Source organism: Saimiri boliviensis, chromosome 7, assembly GCF_048565385.1.
Source record: "Saimiri boliviensis isolate mSaiBol1 chromosome 7, mSaiBol1.pri, whole genome shotgun sequence".
Taxonomy (NCBI): Eukaryota; Metazoa; Chordata; class Mammalia; order Primates; family Cebidae; genus Saimiri; species Saimiri boliviensis.
This window is the reverse complement of record NC_133455.1, coordinates 10,528,663-10,542,384: the sequence shown is the minus strand read 5'-3', so window position 1 is coordinate 10,542,384 and position 13,722 is coordinate 10,528,663. Positions and strand designations below refer to the sequence as shown.

Sequence of the window (13,722 nt, the reverse complement as noted above, 5' to 3'; positions counted from 1 at the left end):
GGCACTCAATAACTGCACTGAGTGAACGAATGTGTCATCGTCAGTAAACTGGTGCTCTCAATGGGTGTGAGTTAGTAGTGGCACTCAGAAGCCAGGGTTCTCACAGAATGAAGAACTCTCTGCTCAACTGAGGTGGTTCACATTTGGGCTATTTTAGTCTCTTCTTGAACCAAGCAAGTGTTCTGAGGTCCAAAATAGCAGCCCTACCTTGACAGCACAAAACACACTCCCTGCATCTGAGAAATTCTAGTCTCGCCTCCCACATACAGACAGACTTCTACTGCTGGAAGTGGAGAAGGTAATGGGAAAAAATGAAAGAGGAAGACTCAGTCATTTTTGCATGGCAAAGCCCTTTCAGAAAAGAAAGGAGTAGGGCAGACACAGTGATCAGCTGTGCAGATGCCCCTTTTCTAGGCAAGCTGTGTTGCCCAGCTTCTGGGACAACTTAGCTGGTGATCCCCTCAGGGATCATCACAACTACAGAGCCACTTCTGGCAGGGTCACGTTGGATAACATGGATGACTCGGACAAATCTGCATAGCCACTCCAGCTCCAGAGCTCTGGAGCTGTGGAGCTGTGGCTGGGGCTGCATCATGCCTCAATTTTCCCCACTGTCCAATCCTGTTTCTTTCTCCTCCTTTCCACAGGAGCTGCCCCGAGAGTATCCTTTAATAAAAGTCATGACACTAAACTCTCTCTCAGCCTTCTTCCTAGGGAACTCAGCCTGATGCAGTATGCATTATGCTACCAATCTAAGTTCTATATAATGCAGGAAAGACTGCGTGCCTTAGGACTGGTTTAAGTTTATATGAACATGTACATGAATTATGTAAGAATATTTACATCTTCAGGCCAGGCAAGGTGGGTGGATCTCCTGAGGTGAGGAGTTCAAGACCACCTGGCCAATATGGCCAAACTCTGTCTCCACTAAAAATAAAAAAAATTAGTTGGGTGTGGTGGCAGGCACCTGTAGTCCCAGCTACTAGGGTGGCTGAGGCAAGAGAATTGCTTGAACCCAGGAGGCAGAAGTTGCAGTAAGCTGAGATCTCACCATTGGACTCCAGTCTGAGTGACAGAGCAAGACTCTGTCTCCAAAAAAAAAAAAGTATTTACATCTTCAAATACATTCACACAGAAATCACCATCCTTTACCAAAGAATGGTATCAGGGCCGGGCAGTGGCTCACGGCTGTAATCCCAGCACTTTGGGAGGCTGAGGCCAATGGATCACTTGAGGTCAGGAGTTCAAGATCACCCTGGTCAACATGGCAAAACCACCTGCCTCTACTAAAAACACAAAAATTAACTGGGCATGGTGGTGCATGCCTGTAGTCCCAGCTACTCGGGAGGTTGAGGCATGATAATCGCTTGAACCTGGGAGGCGGAGGTTGCAGTGAGCCAAGATTGTGCCACTGCACTCTAGCCTGGGCGACAGAGCAAGACTCCATCTCAATAAAAAAAATAAAAAATAAAAAATAAAATGATATCGATGGTGAGGCCACAGGGTGGGGGTATCGTGACTGCCTGAAGCCAATACATACGAGTAGTTCTTCACAGAGCATGCGTCACCCTAATCTTCACTTTTTACTCCTGGGTGCTGAAAAGACAACAGCTACTCTTCCCTTAATACTGCTAGTATCTTTAGTGCAGCTAAAGTGCATCTTCTGTTCAGATGCAAACATCAATAACTATGCAGAGGCAGAGTGGAAAAGACCTCCAACCTTTGGCCTAGACTCTGGCAGTCATTTCCAGAGTGAATGACTGGAAATGACTTTCTACAAAACCCCTCAAAAGTCGGAAAGACTAAGAGGACTGGCTGGTTGCGGTGGCTCATGCCTGTAAATCCCAGCACTTTGGGAGCCAAGGCGGGCAGGTCACGAGGTCAAGAGATCAAGACCACCCTGGCCAATGCAGTGAAACCCCGTCTCTACTAAAAATACAAAAAAATTAGCCAGGCGTGGTGGCACGCACCTGTGGTCCCAGCTACTCAGGAGGCTGAGGCAGAAGAATCGCTTGAACCCAGGAGGTGGAGGTTGCAGTGAGCCGAGATTGCGCCACTGCACTCCAGCCTGGTGACAGAGCAAGACTCCGTCTCAAAAAAAAAAGAAAGAAAAAAAGAGGACTCTAGATAAGTCTAGAGAAACGTCTCAAGCAAGAAACTTAAAAGATGCCAAAGAGAATATACAGGCTGTAAAAAGACTTTCAGGAACTGAACATATCCCTTGGACCACTTCCTAAATGTAATAATGATTGAACACGCTTGACTGGATAAAAGGATGATTCCCCCAGAATCTAAACAAATCAGAGGTTTGGCTTTAGTGATTCCCAAAGTTGTAGATATAATTATTATTTTTTAAAAATAATGACATTATTGTTTATATGATACATGCTTTTTTTTAAAAAAAAAAGAATTCAGCAATATTTAAAAAAAAAAAAAGACCAAAAAAAAGGAAAAATATTTCCCCAATTCTTCCACTTAGAAATAACCACAAATAGGCTGGGTGTGATAGCTCATGCCTGTAATCCCAAGCACTTTAGGAGGCTAAGGCCAGAGGATCACTCTTGAGTCCGGGAGTTCAAGATCAGCCTGGGCAACATAGCGAGACCCTGTCATTACCAGAAAAAACAAAACGAAACAAACAAACAAAAAAACAAACCTTAAAAATCAGCCAGGCAGGCCAGTCACAGTGGCTCACACCTGTAATCCCAACCCTTTGGGAGGCCAAGGAGGGTGGATCGCCTGAGGTCAGGAGTTCAAGGCCAGCCTAGACAGCATGGTGAAACCCCGTCTCTACTAAAAATACAAAAATTAGCCAGTCATGGTGGCAGGCACCTGTAAGCCCGGCTACTTGGGAAGCTGAGGCAGGAGAATCGCTTGAACCCATCAGGCGGAGGTTTCAGTAAGCTGAGATCATGCCATTGCACTCCAGCCTAGGCAACAGAGCGAGACTCTGCCTCAAAAAAAAAAAAAAAAAAAGTTAGCCAGACATGGTGGTATGCGCCTGCAGTCCCAACTACCCGGGAGGCTGAGGTGGAAGGATGGCTTGAGCCAGGGTAGTTGAGACTGCAGTGAGCTGTGATTATGCCACTGTACTCAAGCCTAGGAGGCAGAGCAAGAAACAATCAAAAGAAAAAAAAAGACCATAATTAACACTAGCTGAATGACATGCCAGACATCTCCATGTATATACAGAATGAAAAGGACAAAGAGAGGGAGGGAAAAGCAAATTTAATTTTACTTTAATAGGAGGGAGAAAAAAATTGAAGTAAACAAAATAAATTTGTTGAGAGCAAAAAAATATTTACCACAAGATACATATGATTCTAAGACATCCCAATAGGTTCACACTATTGTTTTGTAAAAATTTTTTAAGTAAAATATGTTTTTAAAATGTAAGACGTTGACATCATTTCAAATTAATTCTTTTTTTTTTTTTTGAAGCAGGGTCTTGCTCCGTAACCCAGGCTGGAGTGCAGTGGCGATCAAATTTTGTTAGTCAAGTTCTCTATGTATTTTTTCTACATTTTTTCTTTTTCTTTTTACCTTGCAAATGTTTTAAACTTGTATTCACCAAATGATCAAAATTAACATCACCAATAATGGGACAAAGAAACAGCATATGCTGTTAAGATTCACTTGGGGTAGCTGGCTTAAACAACATGCCTCCTGGCAGGACACAGTATCACTTACATAGTCTTCCTGCTAAAAATGCGTAACCTGAATATCATCAGGAAGAAACATCACACAAACTGAAAATGAGAGACTTTATGCAGCTTTAACTGGCCTGTTCTTATAAAAAATGCCAATGTCATGAAAGACAAAAACAGAGGAATCTTTCCAAATTAAAGATGACTAAAGAGACATGACAATTCAGTGAGAAGAATGCATGAAATTGGACTGGATCCTGAATTTAAAAAATAAAGCTGTAAAGGACATTACTGGGACAACTGCCTGAACAGGAATAGGGTCTGTACATCGGTGATTGTGTTGCATTGAGGTTACACTCCCTGAATTTGATGACTGCATGGTGTTTATGTAAAAATAATAAAATATGAGCATTATTTGTTCTATTCTTACAACTTTTCACAAGGTTTGAAATAATTTCCAAATAAAATATTAAAAACATTAGTATGGGCTGGGCACAGTGGCTCATATCTGTAATCCCAATTGGGAAGCCAAGGTGAGAGGATCATGAGGTCAGGAGTTTGAGACCAGCCTGGCCAACATGATGAAACCCCATCTCTACTAAAAATACAAAAATTAGCTGGGCGTAGTGGCATGTGCCTGTATTTCCAGCTACTTGGGAGGCTAAGGTAAGAGAGTCCCTTGAACCTGGGAGGTGGAGGTTGCAGTGAGCCGAGATTGCGCCACTGTACTCCAGCCTGGGCAACAGAATGAGACTCCGTCTCAAAAAAACAAAGAACCCCACATTAGTATGTGCCCATAAACCCCACAGCTCTGTGCTTAGCTATCTGTTTACTTGGATTTAATGCTCACAGCCAATCCTTGTGTCCATTTCTCTTTTGCTAATGCCTTTATTTTGATTCATGTCTTGCTTGGCTCAAATTTACCATCAAGTGTCTACTTTCCAGAAGGACCCACAGACACCACAGCTTCCAAGTCCTTTCATATCTGAAAACATGAACCTGAATAGGCATTATCTGGATATGACAACCTTGGCCATATTTCCTGTCCCTCAGAACTCTGGACGCAGTGCAGCAGAATTTTCTGGCACTGAACATATCTACAGTGGGCTGGTTTTTAAAGTTTTTATAAGAAATTTGATTTTTCTGCCTGGGCACTTAGAATTATTTCTATATTGTTGAATTTCAATAATCACCAGGGTATTTGTGTGTGTGTTTATTATTTTGGACCAATTTTTCCCAGTGGGTTCCCCTACTGGGTTTCCATACAACCCACTCTCTTTTCCATTTGCGGATTCAGTTCTTCCTTTACTTGGGAAAACTTCTTATCTCCTAATACTTAAAAAAAATTATATACATATATATATACACACACAATATATATATGTATATATGCATATAACATATATGTATATTATAACATATAACACATGTTATATGTAATATACACATTCATAATACATTATATATGTATAAGTATATATTATATGTAACATACATATAACATAGGTGTAACATCTATAACATGCTATACATGTATATTGTACATATTATGTATACATATATGTATATGTTTATATATATGTTTATATATTATACGCACATACCCACACATATATATTTTTTGAGATGGAGTCTTGCTGTGCCCCCCAGGCTGGAGCGCAGTAGTGCCATCTCGGCTCACTGCAACCTCTGTCTCCCAGGTTCAAGTTGTTCTCCTGTGTCAGTATCCAGGTAGCTGGGATTACAGGTGCTTGCCACCATGCTCAGCTAATTTTTGTATTTTTAGTAGAGACAGGGTTTTGCCATGTTGGCCAGGCTGGTTTCAAACTTCTGACCTCAAGTGATCCACCTGCCTCACCTCCCAAAGTGCTTGGATTACAGGCTTGAGCCACCACACCCAGCACATACACACACACACACACACACATACATACATACATATATATATTTTTTGAGACAGGATCTTTCTATGTTGCCCAGGCTGGTCTTGAACTCCTGGGCTCAAACAATCTCCTGCCTTGGCCTCCCAAAGTGCTGGGATTACAGGAGTGAACCACTGCACCCGGTCCTTTCCTTTGTATTTTTAGGAAATGTTTATAAGGCTGCTTTCTGTTTCTGATTTATTTAGTAGTCTTGATATGGTATGGTTTGGTCTTGAATTTGTTTCCTTAATTCTTCAATCTCCCTGTTAAATTTGTGTCATTTTATCATCTCCTCTTAGAACAGTTGTTTTATTCAAATAACTTTAGTTTTACGTAACACAAAGCACTATTTTCCCTGGGTATCAACTTCTCTTGGCCTGAATTCCTGTCTCTCTCTGGCTCGCAGTGTTCTGTTCTTTCCCTTTTCCGTCTTAGGTTATGGTATGCATACATTTCATCTTATTCTGGATGGCTCTACCTAGACCTTCCCTTTGCTCCATATGCCATGAGTTTCTCCCAACACCCTTCCTACCTTATCTGAGGCCTTTATCTTCAACCCTGTGCTAAACATAGACTCTGTTGGCGATCTCTTTCCTGAGATTTTTCTTCAGTGTTCTGCACATATCACTCACTCTACCTGAATACAGGTAATCCCATTCCCACAGGAGAATATCCTCTGCCTTGGGGCACGTATCCCCAGCAAGCTCTTTCCACAACTGCTCCTACCACTTCTGCCTACCTTCCCTTCCTAGAGACTGGACCCCAGCCTCTCCTGTAGTCAGAGATGGTTATGTGATACGATCACAGAAATGTGAACTTTCTTCCCCAAATTAGAAGACAGGGCATGTGAGAAGCGCTTTTCGTTTCCCTGCCTTGTCCTCCCCTGCTTCCTTCCGGACAGCTCTGCGATGCTTGAGGTACAATAGCCAACCGGGGATCAGGTGGACAAGAACTACACGCCTAGGAGGGGAGCAAGCAGAAGGAAGAGCCAGCTCCGTGAGGACGTTCCGGAGGAGACACCAGCCCTGGGCTGCCCACCTGCAGACTTCTTATCACTTGGAAAAAATACCCGTGGTGCCCTGTGCCTGTCAGCCACAGTTTGTTGGCTGGCCTAGCTACAGAAAATGAACACTGGCAGATGTTCCCACTGCTAGTAAAAAATCCTGAGGTGGTACAAGACGGTATCAAGCCTCAAATTTTTCCTTGACTTTTCCCAGGCTGTCTACTCACCTCTTCAGTCTAATTTTTTCCAAACTGGACTGGGCAAAGGGACAGACAGAATTTGAGTAAAAATTCTCAGGATTTTGCTGTTCATCATTCTTTCCACTTACCACTGGGGACACAGTGTCAGAGTCAACCCACAATTTTGTTTCCTTTTTTGGTTGCCAATTTACTTTTTATTTTTTGAGACAGAGTCTTGCTCTGTCGCCCAGGCTGGAGTGCAGTGGTGCAATCTCAGCTCATGCAACCTCCGCCTCCTAGGTTCAAGAGATTCTCCTGTCTCCTGCCTCAGTCTCCTGAATAGCCGGAATTACAGGCATGCACCACCATGCCTGGCTCATTTTTGTATTTTTTATTGGAGATGGGATTTCACCATGTTTCTCAGCTGGTCTCGAACTCCTGACCTCAGGTGATCTGTCTGCCTCAGCCTCCTAAAGTAAGTGCTGGGATTAAAGGTGTGAGCCCCTGCACCCAGCCTTGGTTGCCAATTTAAAAGTTTACAGCAGCACTTTGGGAGGCCAAGGCGGGTGGATCACAAGGTCAGGAGTTCAAGACTAACCTGGCAAAATTGGTGAAACCCCATATCTATTAAAAATACAAAAAAATTAGCTGGGTATGATGACGCACAACTGTAGTCCCAGCTGCTTAGGAAGCTGAGACAGGAGAATTGCTTGAACCTGGGAGGCGGAGATTGCAGTGAACCGAGATTGCACCACTGTACTCCAGGCTGGGTGACAGAATGAGACTCCGCCTCAAAAAAAAAAAAAAGTTTACAGCATGAAGTTGACTGTCTTTGTTGGCTTTTGCTGGACACATTTTTTAATGCAGAAAAACTGTGTTCGTAGCATTGGGTACTGAAGGGAGACAGCAGAAGGCGGTGATCCCGCTTCAATTGGCCCTAGTTGCCCAGAAGTCCTCTGAGCCCAGATTAAAAATATGATGGCTGATAACCACCATTTTTCCAAACTAATACACAATAAGCTAAAAATAGCTTTCCCTTTCTAAGCATTCATGTCTGGGAATTCAGGCTCATTTAAATGGCAGGTGACTACTCATGATCAATTTAGTTGCTAACCCCAGTTTTTTTGTGTAACACATCTACTGTAACCTCTGTCAGGAAAAATTGTTCATGAAATACACTTATTGAGTCATTTAATCCCTGTCCAGTTTCCATAAGCAAACTGTAACCTCATTCCACAAATAGCCAGGGGGAGAATCAGCTCTGTTCCCATAGTGACAGCTCACTGTATTTGCTATCTTTACAAGGGGGAACACATGTGAGGTTTGGAAACAATAAATCAGACATATCAAAAGTGACTACCTAAGGTGACTATTTCTATAGAAGAACTAACACTATTTTTAGAATTCCCTTTGAAAATAAAATAGCGGCTAGACTATACCTGTAGTCCAGCTCCTGGGGAGCCTGAGACTGAAGGATCCCTTGAGCCCCGGAGGTTGAAGCTGTAGTGAGCTATGATAGCATCACTGCACTCCAGCCCAGGTGATACAGTGAGACCCTACCTCTTAAAAAAAGACATGATACTCTGCATGGTTTCCAATAATCTTAAACTACATGACCCTGCCTGAATTTACACTATATGCTTCTACCAGCCACGCAGAAAGCAAATGCCCTACTAAGTTGGCGATGAGGTTTTTGGCAAGTACAGTTCTCCAACAAAATCTGTTGTGATGGTTCATACTGAGTGTCAACTTGACTGGACTTTGGAAGCAAAGTCTTGATCCTAGGTATGTCTGTGAGGGTGTTGCCAAGGGAGATTAACATTTGAGCCAATGGGCTGAGAAAGGCAGGCCCACCCTTAATCTGGGTGGGCACAATCTAGTTAACTGTTACGCAGCCAGAACAAAAAGCAGGCAGATGGCCGGGTGTGGTGGCTCACACCTGTAATCCCAGCACTTTGGGAGGCTGAAGTGGACTGACTGTCTGAGCTCAGGAGTTCGAGATCACCCTGGGCAACAGGATGAAACCCAGTCTCTACTAAAATACAAAAAATTAGTTGGGTGTGGTGGCACTTGTCTGTAGTCCCAGCTACTAGGGAGGCTGAGGCACAAGAATCACCTGAGCCCTGGAGGCAGAGGTTGCAGTAAGCCGAGATAGAGCTTCTGCACTACAGCTTGGAATACAGAGTGAGACTCCAGCTAAAGAAAAAAAAAGCAGGCAAAAGAATGTTTAAAGGCTAGACTGGCTTAGCCTCCCAGCCTACATTTTTCTCCCAGGCTGGACACTTCCTGCCCTTGAACATTGGACTTCTAGTTCTTCGGCTTTGGGACTCGGACTGGCTTCCTTGCTCCTCAGCTTGCAGACGGCCTCCTGTGGGACCTTGTGATTGTGTGCGTTAATACTCCTTAATAAACTCCTCTTTATTAGATTCTGTCCCTCTAGTGAACCCTAATACAGCTATGAAACTGGAGGTAAATGGAATCATCTAAAAAAGTGGAAAGAGCAATCACAAAGTCTCTTTTCTGTAAAACAGAAACTGGGGCTCTGGCTAAAAACAAGATACTCACCAAACACCCATGCATTCATTCAAACCTACACGTGGTGCTCTATGATTCCTATTTTCTCACAGTCTGGGAGAAGCAGAAGCACATGATACTGACCACAGTGCTGGGTTCTAAGGGTCATGGCACTGCAGAGCCCACACCTGATCACAGAGTGGCAGGAGCTTGCTATGCTTGAGATCAGAGGCAATGACCATTAAGATGGGCCTCTAACAATGAGACACACTTACCAACCGGGAAAGGAGACAAGAAAGACACAAAAGCAGATCTGTGAATGGCAAGATTCTGAGATACACTGGGTTTTCTAAGCAAAATAAACATTTGAGGCAGGAAAAAACAAGTACCAGTAGTGTTCCAAGTGCATTTTTAGAGCACTGTTTGACCCCACCTACCCTATTTCTAGCTCACAGCTTTTTAAAAATCTTGAACAATAATAATGAAGTAAGTAGAAATAAGTTTTATTCTCAGTATAGGACAGCAGCTGGACAAACAGGCTTTCAAGTTAGACAGACATGATTTCAAACCTCAGTTCCTCCACTGCCTATCTGTGTATCCTTGGTAAGTTAGTTCACTTTTGAGCCTGTTTCCTGTCTAAAAAGAATCCTACTATCTCTGAGGTAGGTTGTGATGATTTCATGAAATTATGGTAAAGAAATCAGCTCAGTTCAACAAATTATGGTGCTTCTAAATAAGGAATCAGGAGAAATTCCTAGGTTGTGGGTCAGTATTTACCTTTCCCAAGTCAATCTAGTCTCCACTGTCTCGATTTTAGAATGAAAAAGTAAATTTTTCTGTAGTACTACAATTGAAAATCTTTTTTTAAATAGCATTTCTGCCAAATACTATAGCTTTATAATGTATTTCTAACACAGCTGATCAATAATAGTTTGACTTAACTATAGAAAGCAACTAAGTGAAATTTTATAGAAATCTTGGAGATGATATAGTAAGAGAGTAACAGAGCCCGATGATTAGTCAGTCTTTATTAAACTAAGGTTGCTTCTAAGTTATTTTAAATGGGTGGCTCACTCCACTCTTTTGAAATATATATTCCATGGAAAGAATGATCTGTAATCTTTTTGGGTAATCAATATTTTCCACAATCTCCATCATGAAAGCCTATCACATTTTAGTTCACGCCCACATTATTTCTCCTTCTGAGTTAAATACAGAAAACTACCAGTAGCAAATTCCTCAAGGACCTAGAAATAGAAATTCCATTTGACCCAGCAATCCCATTACTGGGTATATATCCAAAGGATTAAAAATCGTTCTACTATAAGGACATGTGCACACGAATTTTCATTGCAGCACTGTTTACGATAGCAAAGACCTGGAACCAACCCAAATGCCCATCGATGATAGACTGGACAGGGAAAATGTGGCACATATACACCATGGAATATTATGCAGCCATAAAAAACAATGAGTTCGTGTCCTTCGTAGGGACATGGATGAACCTGGAAACCATCATTCTCAGCAAACTGACACAAGAACAGAAAATCAAACATCGCATGTTCTCACTCACAGGTGAGTGTTGAACGATGAGAACACATGGGCACAGGGAGGGGAGCACTACACACTGGGGTCTGTTGGGGGGAAATAGGGGAGGGACAGTGGGGGGTGGGAAGTTGGGGAGAGATAGCAGGGGGGGAAATGCCAGATACAGGTGATGGGGAGGAAGGCAGCAAATCACACTGCCACGTGTGTACCTATGCAACAATCTTGCATGTTCTTCACATGTACCCCAAAACCTAAAATGCAATAAAATAAAATTTAAAAAAAGAATCCACCCCATTCTTTAAAAGGAAGTCACTTCTTCACTCGCACCCCACCATCCCCCTGTTCCTGTAGGCAATATTTTCTATCACTCTGCAAAGTGCCTGATTTTTACATTTTTAAATCGCAAAACCTTTTCAGTAGGAAGCTAACTGAAATCTCTACTGCAAAAAAGAACAGAGTTGCTAGGATAGAGAGGAGTCCAACACAGGCAAAGAAACTGTGGGAAATTCTAAACAAGGAAGCATGATGTCTCCTGAATCCCTTCTGGTTCCGAGTGACAAAGACAAGAACTATAAACATCAGTCCAGTTAAGGTCACAGCATAAGATAAGAGGATAATCTCTGTATGTTCCTCCTATTTATGGAAACCACTCTCTCTACCAGAGAAATGATACAAGATGGGAACAGACCCAGCACTTAGCCAAAATCCTTCTCTTCCAAGTCCCTGTGGACAAACTGATATTGGAGATGCCAAATGATATGCGTGTTTCAGCTTATGCCAGAAAAAAAAAGAACCCCTGCTGGTCAATGGTCTTTGATCCTTCATGAACTCCAGTTTCCCACAAACTCATCAAAGGAGAGTGCAGTGACCCTAGTTAAGTCAACACACTGATTCTTTCCTTGGCCTCCATCAGAAGATGACATCTCTTGACACTACTCACCGAATAATGCTGAACAAATTACTATCATCTTTGTGCTCCCGTTTCCCCTTTCACAAATGGGGAGAATAATAGTGCTATTGCTTAGAATTATGGCAGGGACTGAGATGATAGCTACCATTTATTTGTGCCTGTCACATAGCAAGAGCCCGTAAGTGTTAGTTACTATCACCAATAGCATCGTCATCAACTTGGAGTCTGGAGAGACGTGGCATTTCTTTCACAAAATAAGAAAATTGTGGAGAGTGATAGTGAAGATTTTAAAATCTAAAATTAACTCTCCAAAAAGTGCTTTTGCCACAAACTGCACCACGTCAATGGCTACTCCTTACAATTACGCCAAACTACTCCATTCCAAGTAAGAATTAATGTTTGCAACATATAATGAAAAAAAAATTCCTCTTGGAGTACAAAGCAAGAATGAATGACTACACAGCAAAAGTCTCTTAAAAATGTAATTTTAAGCTGCTGCGCTGAAGTCAGATGTGACTCACAATTCAGCACTTTGATTCAACTGTTAGAGAAGAATAAAAGGTAGAATACAGCTTCCTTTAAAATCAATTTTGTTGCCACGTTTAACTTCTGTAAGAAACCTCTGTAATTTAAATATAGAAGCGAACAAGTTGTGGTCTGCTTGTAGTTCATTCCAGTTGTAACATACATTTTCTATTTACCAAAGCACACAAGGGCACATATATGCACAGTTCCATTAGGAAAGGCATAAGCATGTTTTCTAATTTAAAGAAAAGCAGAGTTCTATTAAAAATCAGTTGCCAACACTCATTATCCTTTACACATGAATATGCACAATATTTGATCACACCAAATCTATATTCTTGGAATCTGTTCTTCGAAATCAATTTTGATCAAAGTGAAAAAAATCTTAAGACAAAAATAATTTTGAAATCCAAGTCGTAGTAGGTAGAAGATACTGTCCTCTTCTATTTAAATGTTTAGCTGTAAGATTGTCTAATAAAGACCATATTTTCTACTTGCTTGGAAGTTCCAATATTTTGTGTGTTTTTTGAAGGACTTGTCAAATCGCTGCTACCCTAAATCCTACAGCAGTACGTTTGAAAACAAGGAGACACATAGCACAAGTAACTTGGAATTCCATTTGGAATGACCCCACCACACTGAGCAGACCTCTGAGTAGCCTCTGAGCACGCTGCCAACAGCAGCAGCAGCAGCAGCCATGGCAGAGCTGGAAACCCTGCCAAAGGACACTGACCTTTTGATGACTTGTGACTTCGTCCCTGCTTCTCCCCAGCTCCTCAGCAAGTTTAACGTTCTCTTCTTGCAATGCTGAAAGCTGCTGGGACTTCTGAGCTGCTGCCTGCTTTAGGGTTTCTCTGCAAGGACAGTGAGTGCCGGGTTACCATAGAAACAAGACAGGCAAGGAAACTGTGGGAGACAACCAGCTTCACAGCACTGAGGAAAATATATCTGGGTCACGTGACTGATAGGATCTATAATAACAGCAGACAGTATTATCTACATGCAGAAGGGCTAAATGGCCATAACCTCCCAAAAGGAGGACTGCCACCCACAATTACATTTTTCAGAACCTAATAAACCCTGTCCCCACCCTCCCATCACTCGAACTTACACCATAAAAAAGGAATTTTGCTATAAAATAAATGGCAGAAGAGATGGTCAGCCCTCCTTTAGGAATATTTCCCTTAGATGATTTTACTAAAACACACTTCATTGATAAAGTGATTTAATTTGCTGCCAAGGCACTCTGTTCTAACTGCATAGATCTATAATTTGTTTTTCTCTGGAAGAAATAAAAATCCAATGGTCCCATTTACCAGTATCTGTCAGAGTCAAGTGCTGATGTAAATCTGAGTATATTTTTAGGACAACTAGAGGCGGAATGCCCAAAGGAAATAGTTTTCTAATTACATAACAAGTGTTTTATTTTGATAGTCTTTCCACAATGCTAATTTATAACTGAAAAAAGCAAATA

General features: G+C 42.0%; 1 protein-coding gene across 9 annotated transcripts in view; it reads right to left on the bottom strand.

Moving 5' to 3' along the window:
• Nucleotides 1-13,722, bottom strand: part of CLIP1 (CAP-Gly domain containing linker protein 1) — a 149,700-nt gene that overhangs the window by 25,073 nt on the left and 110,905 nt on the right. For all 9 annotated transcript variants that reach the window (XM_039471897.2, XM_039471899.2, XM_039471902.2 and 6 more), the window contains one exon: nt 12,982-13,102. In XM_039471897.2, coding sequence (XP_039327831.2) covers nt 12,982-13,102 — 121 coding nt within the window. The remainder of the gene's footprint in view (nt 1-12,981; nt 13,103-13,722) is intronic.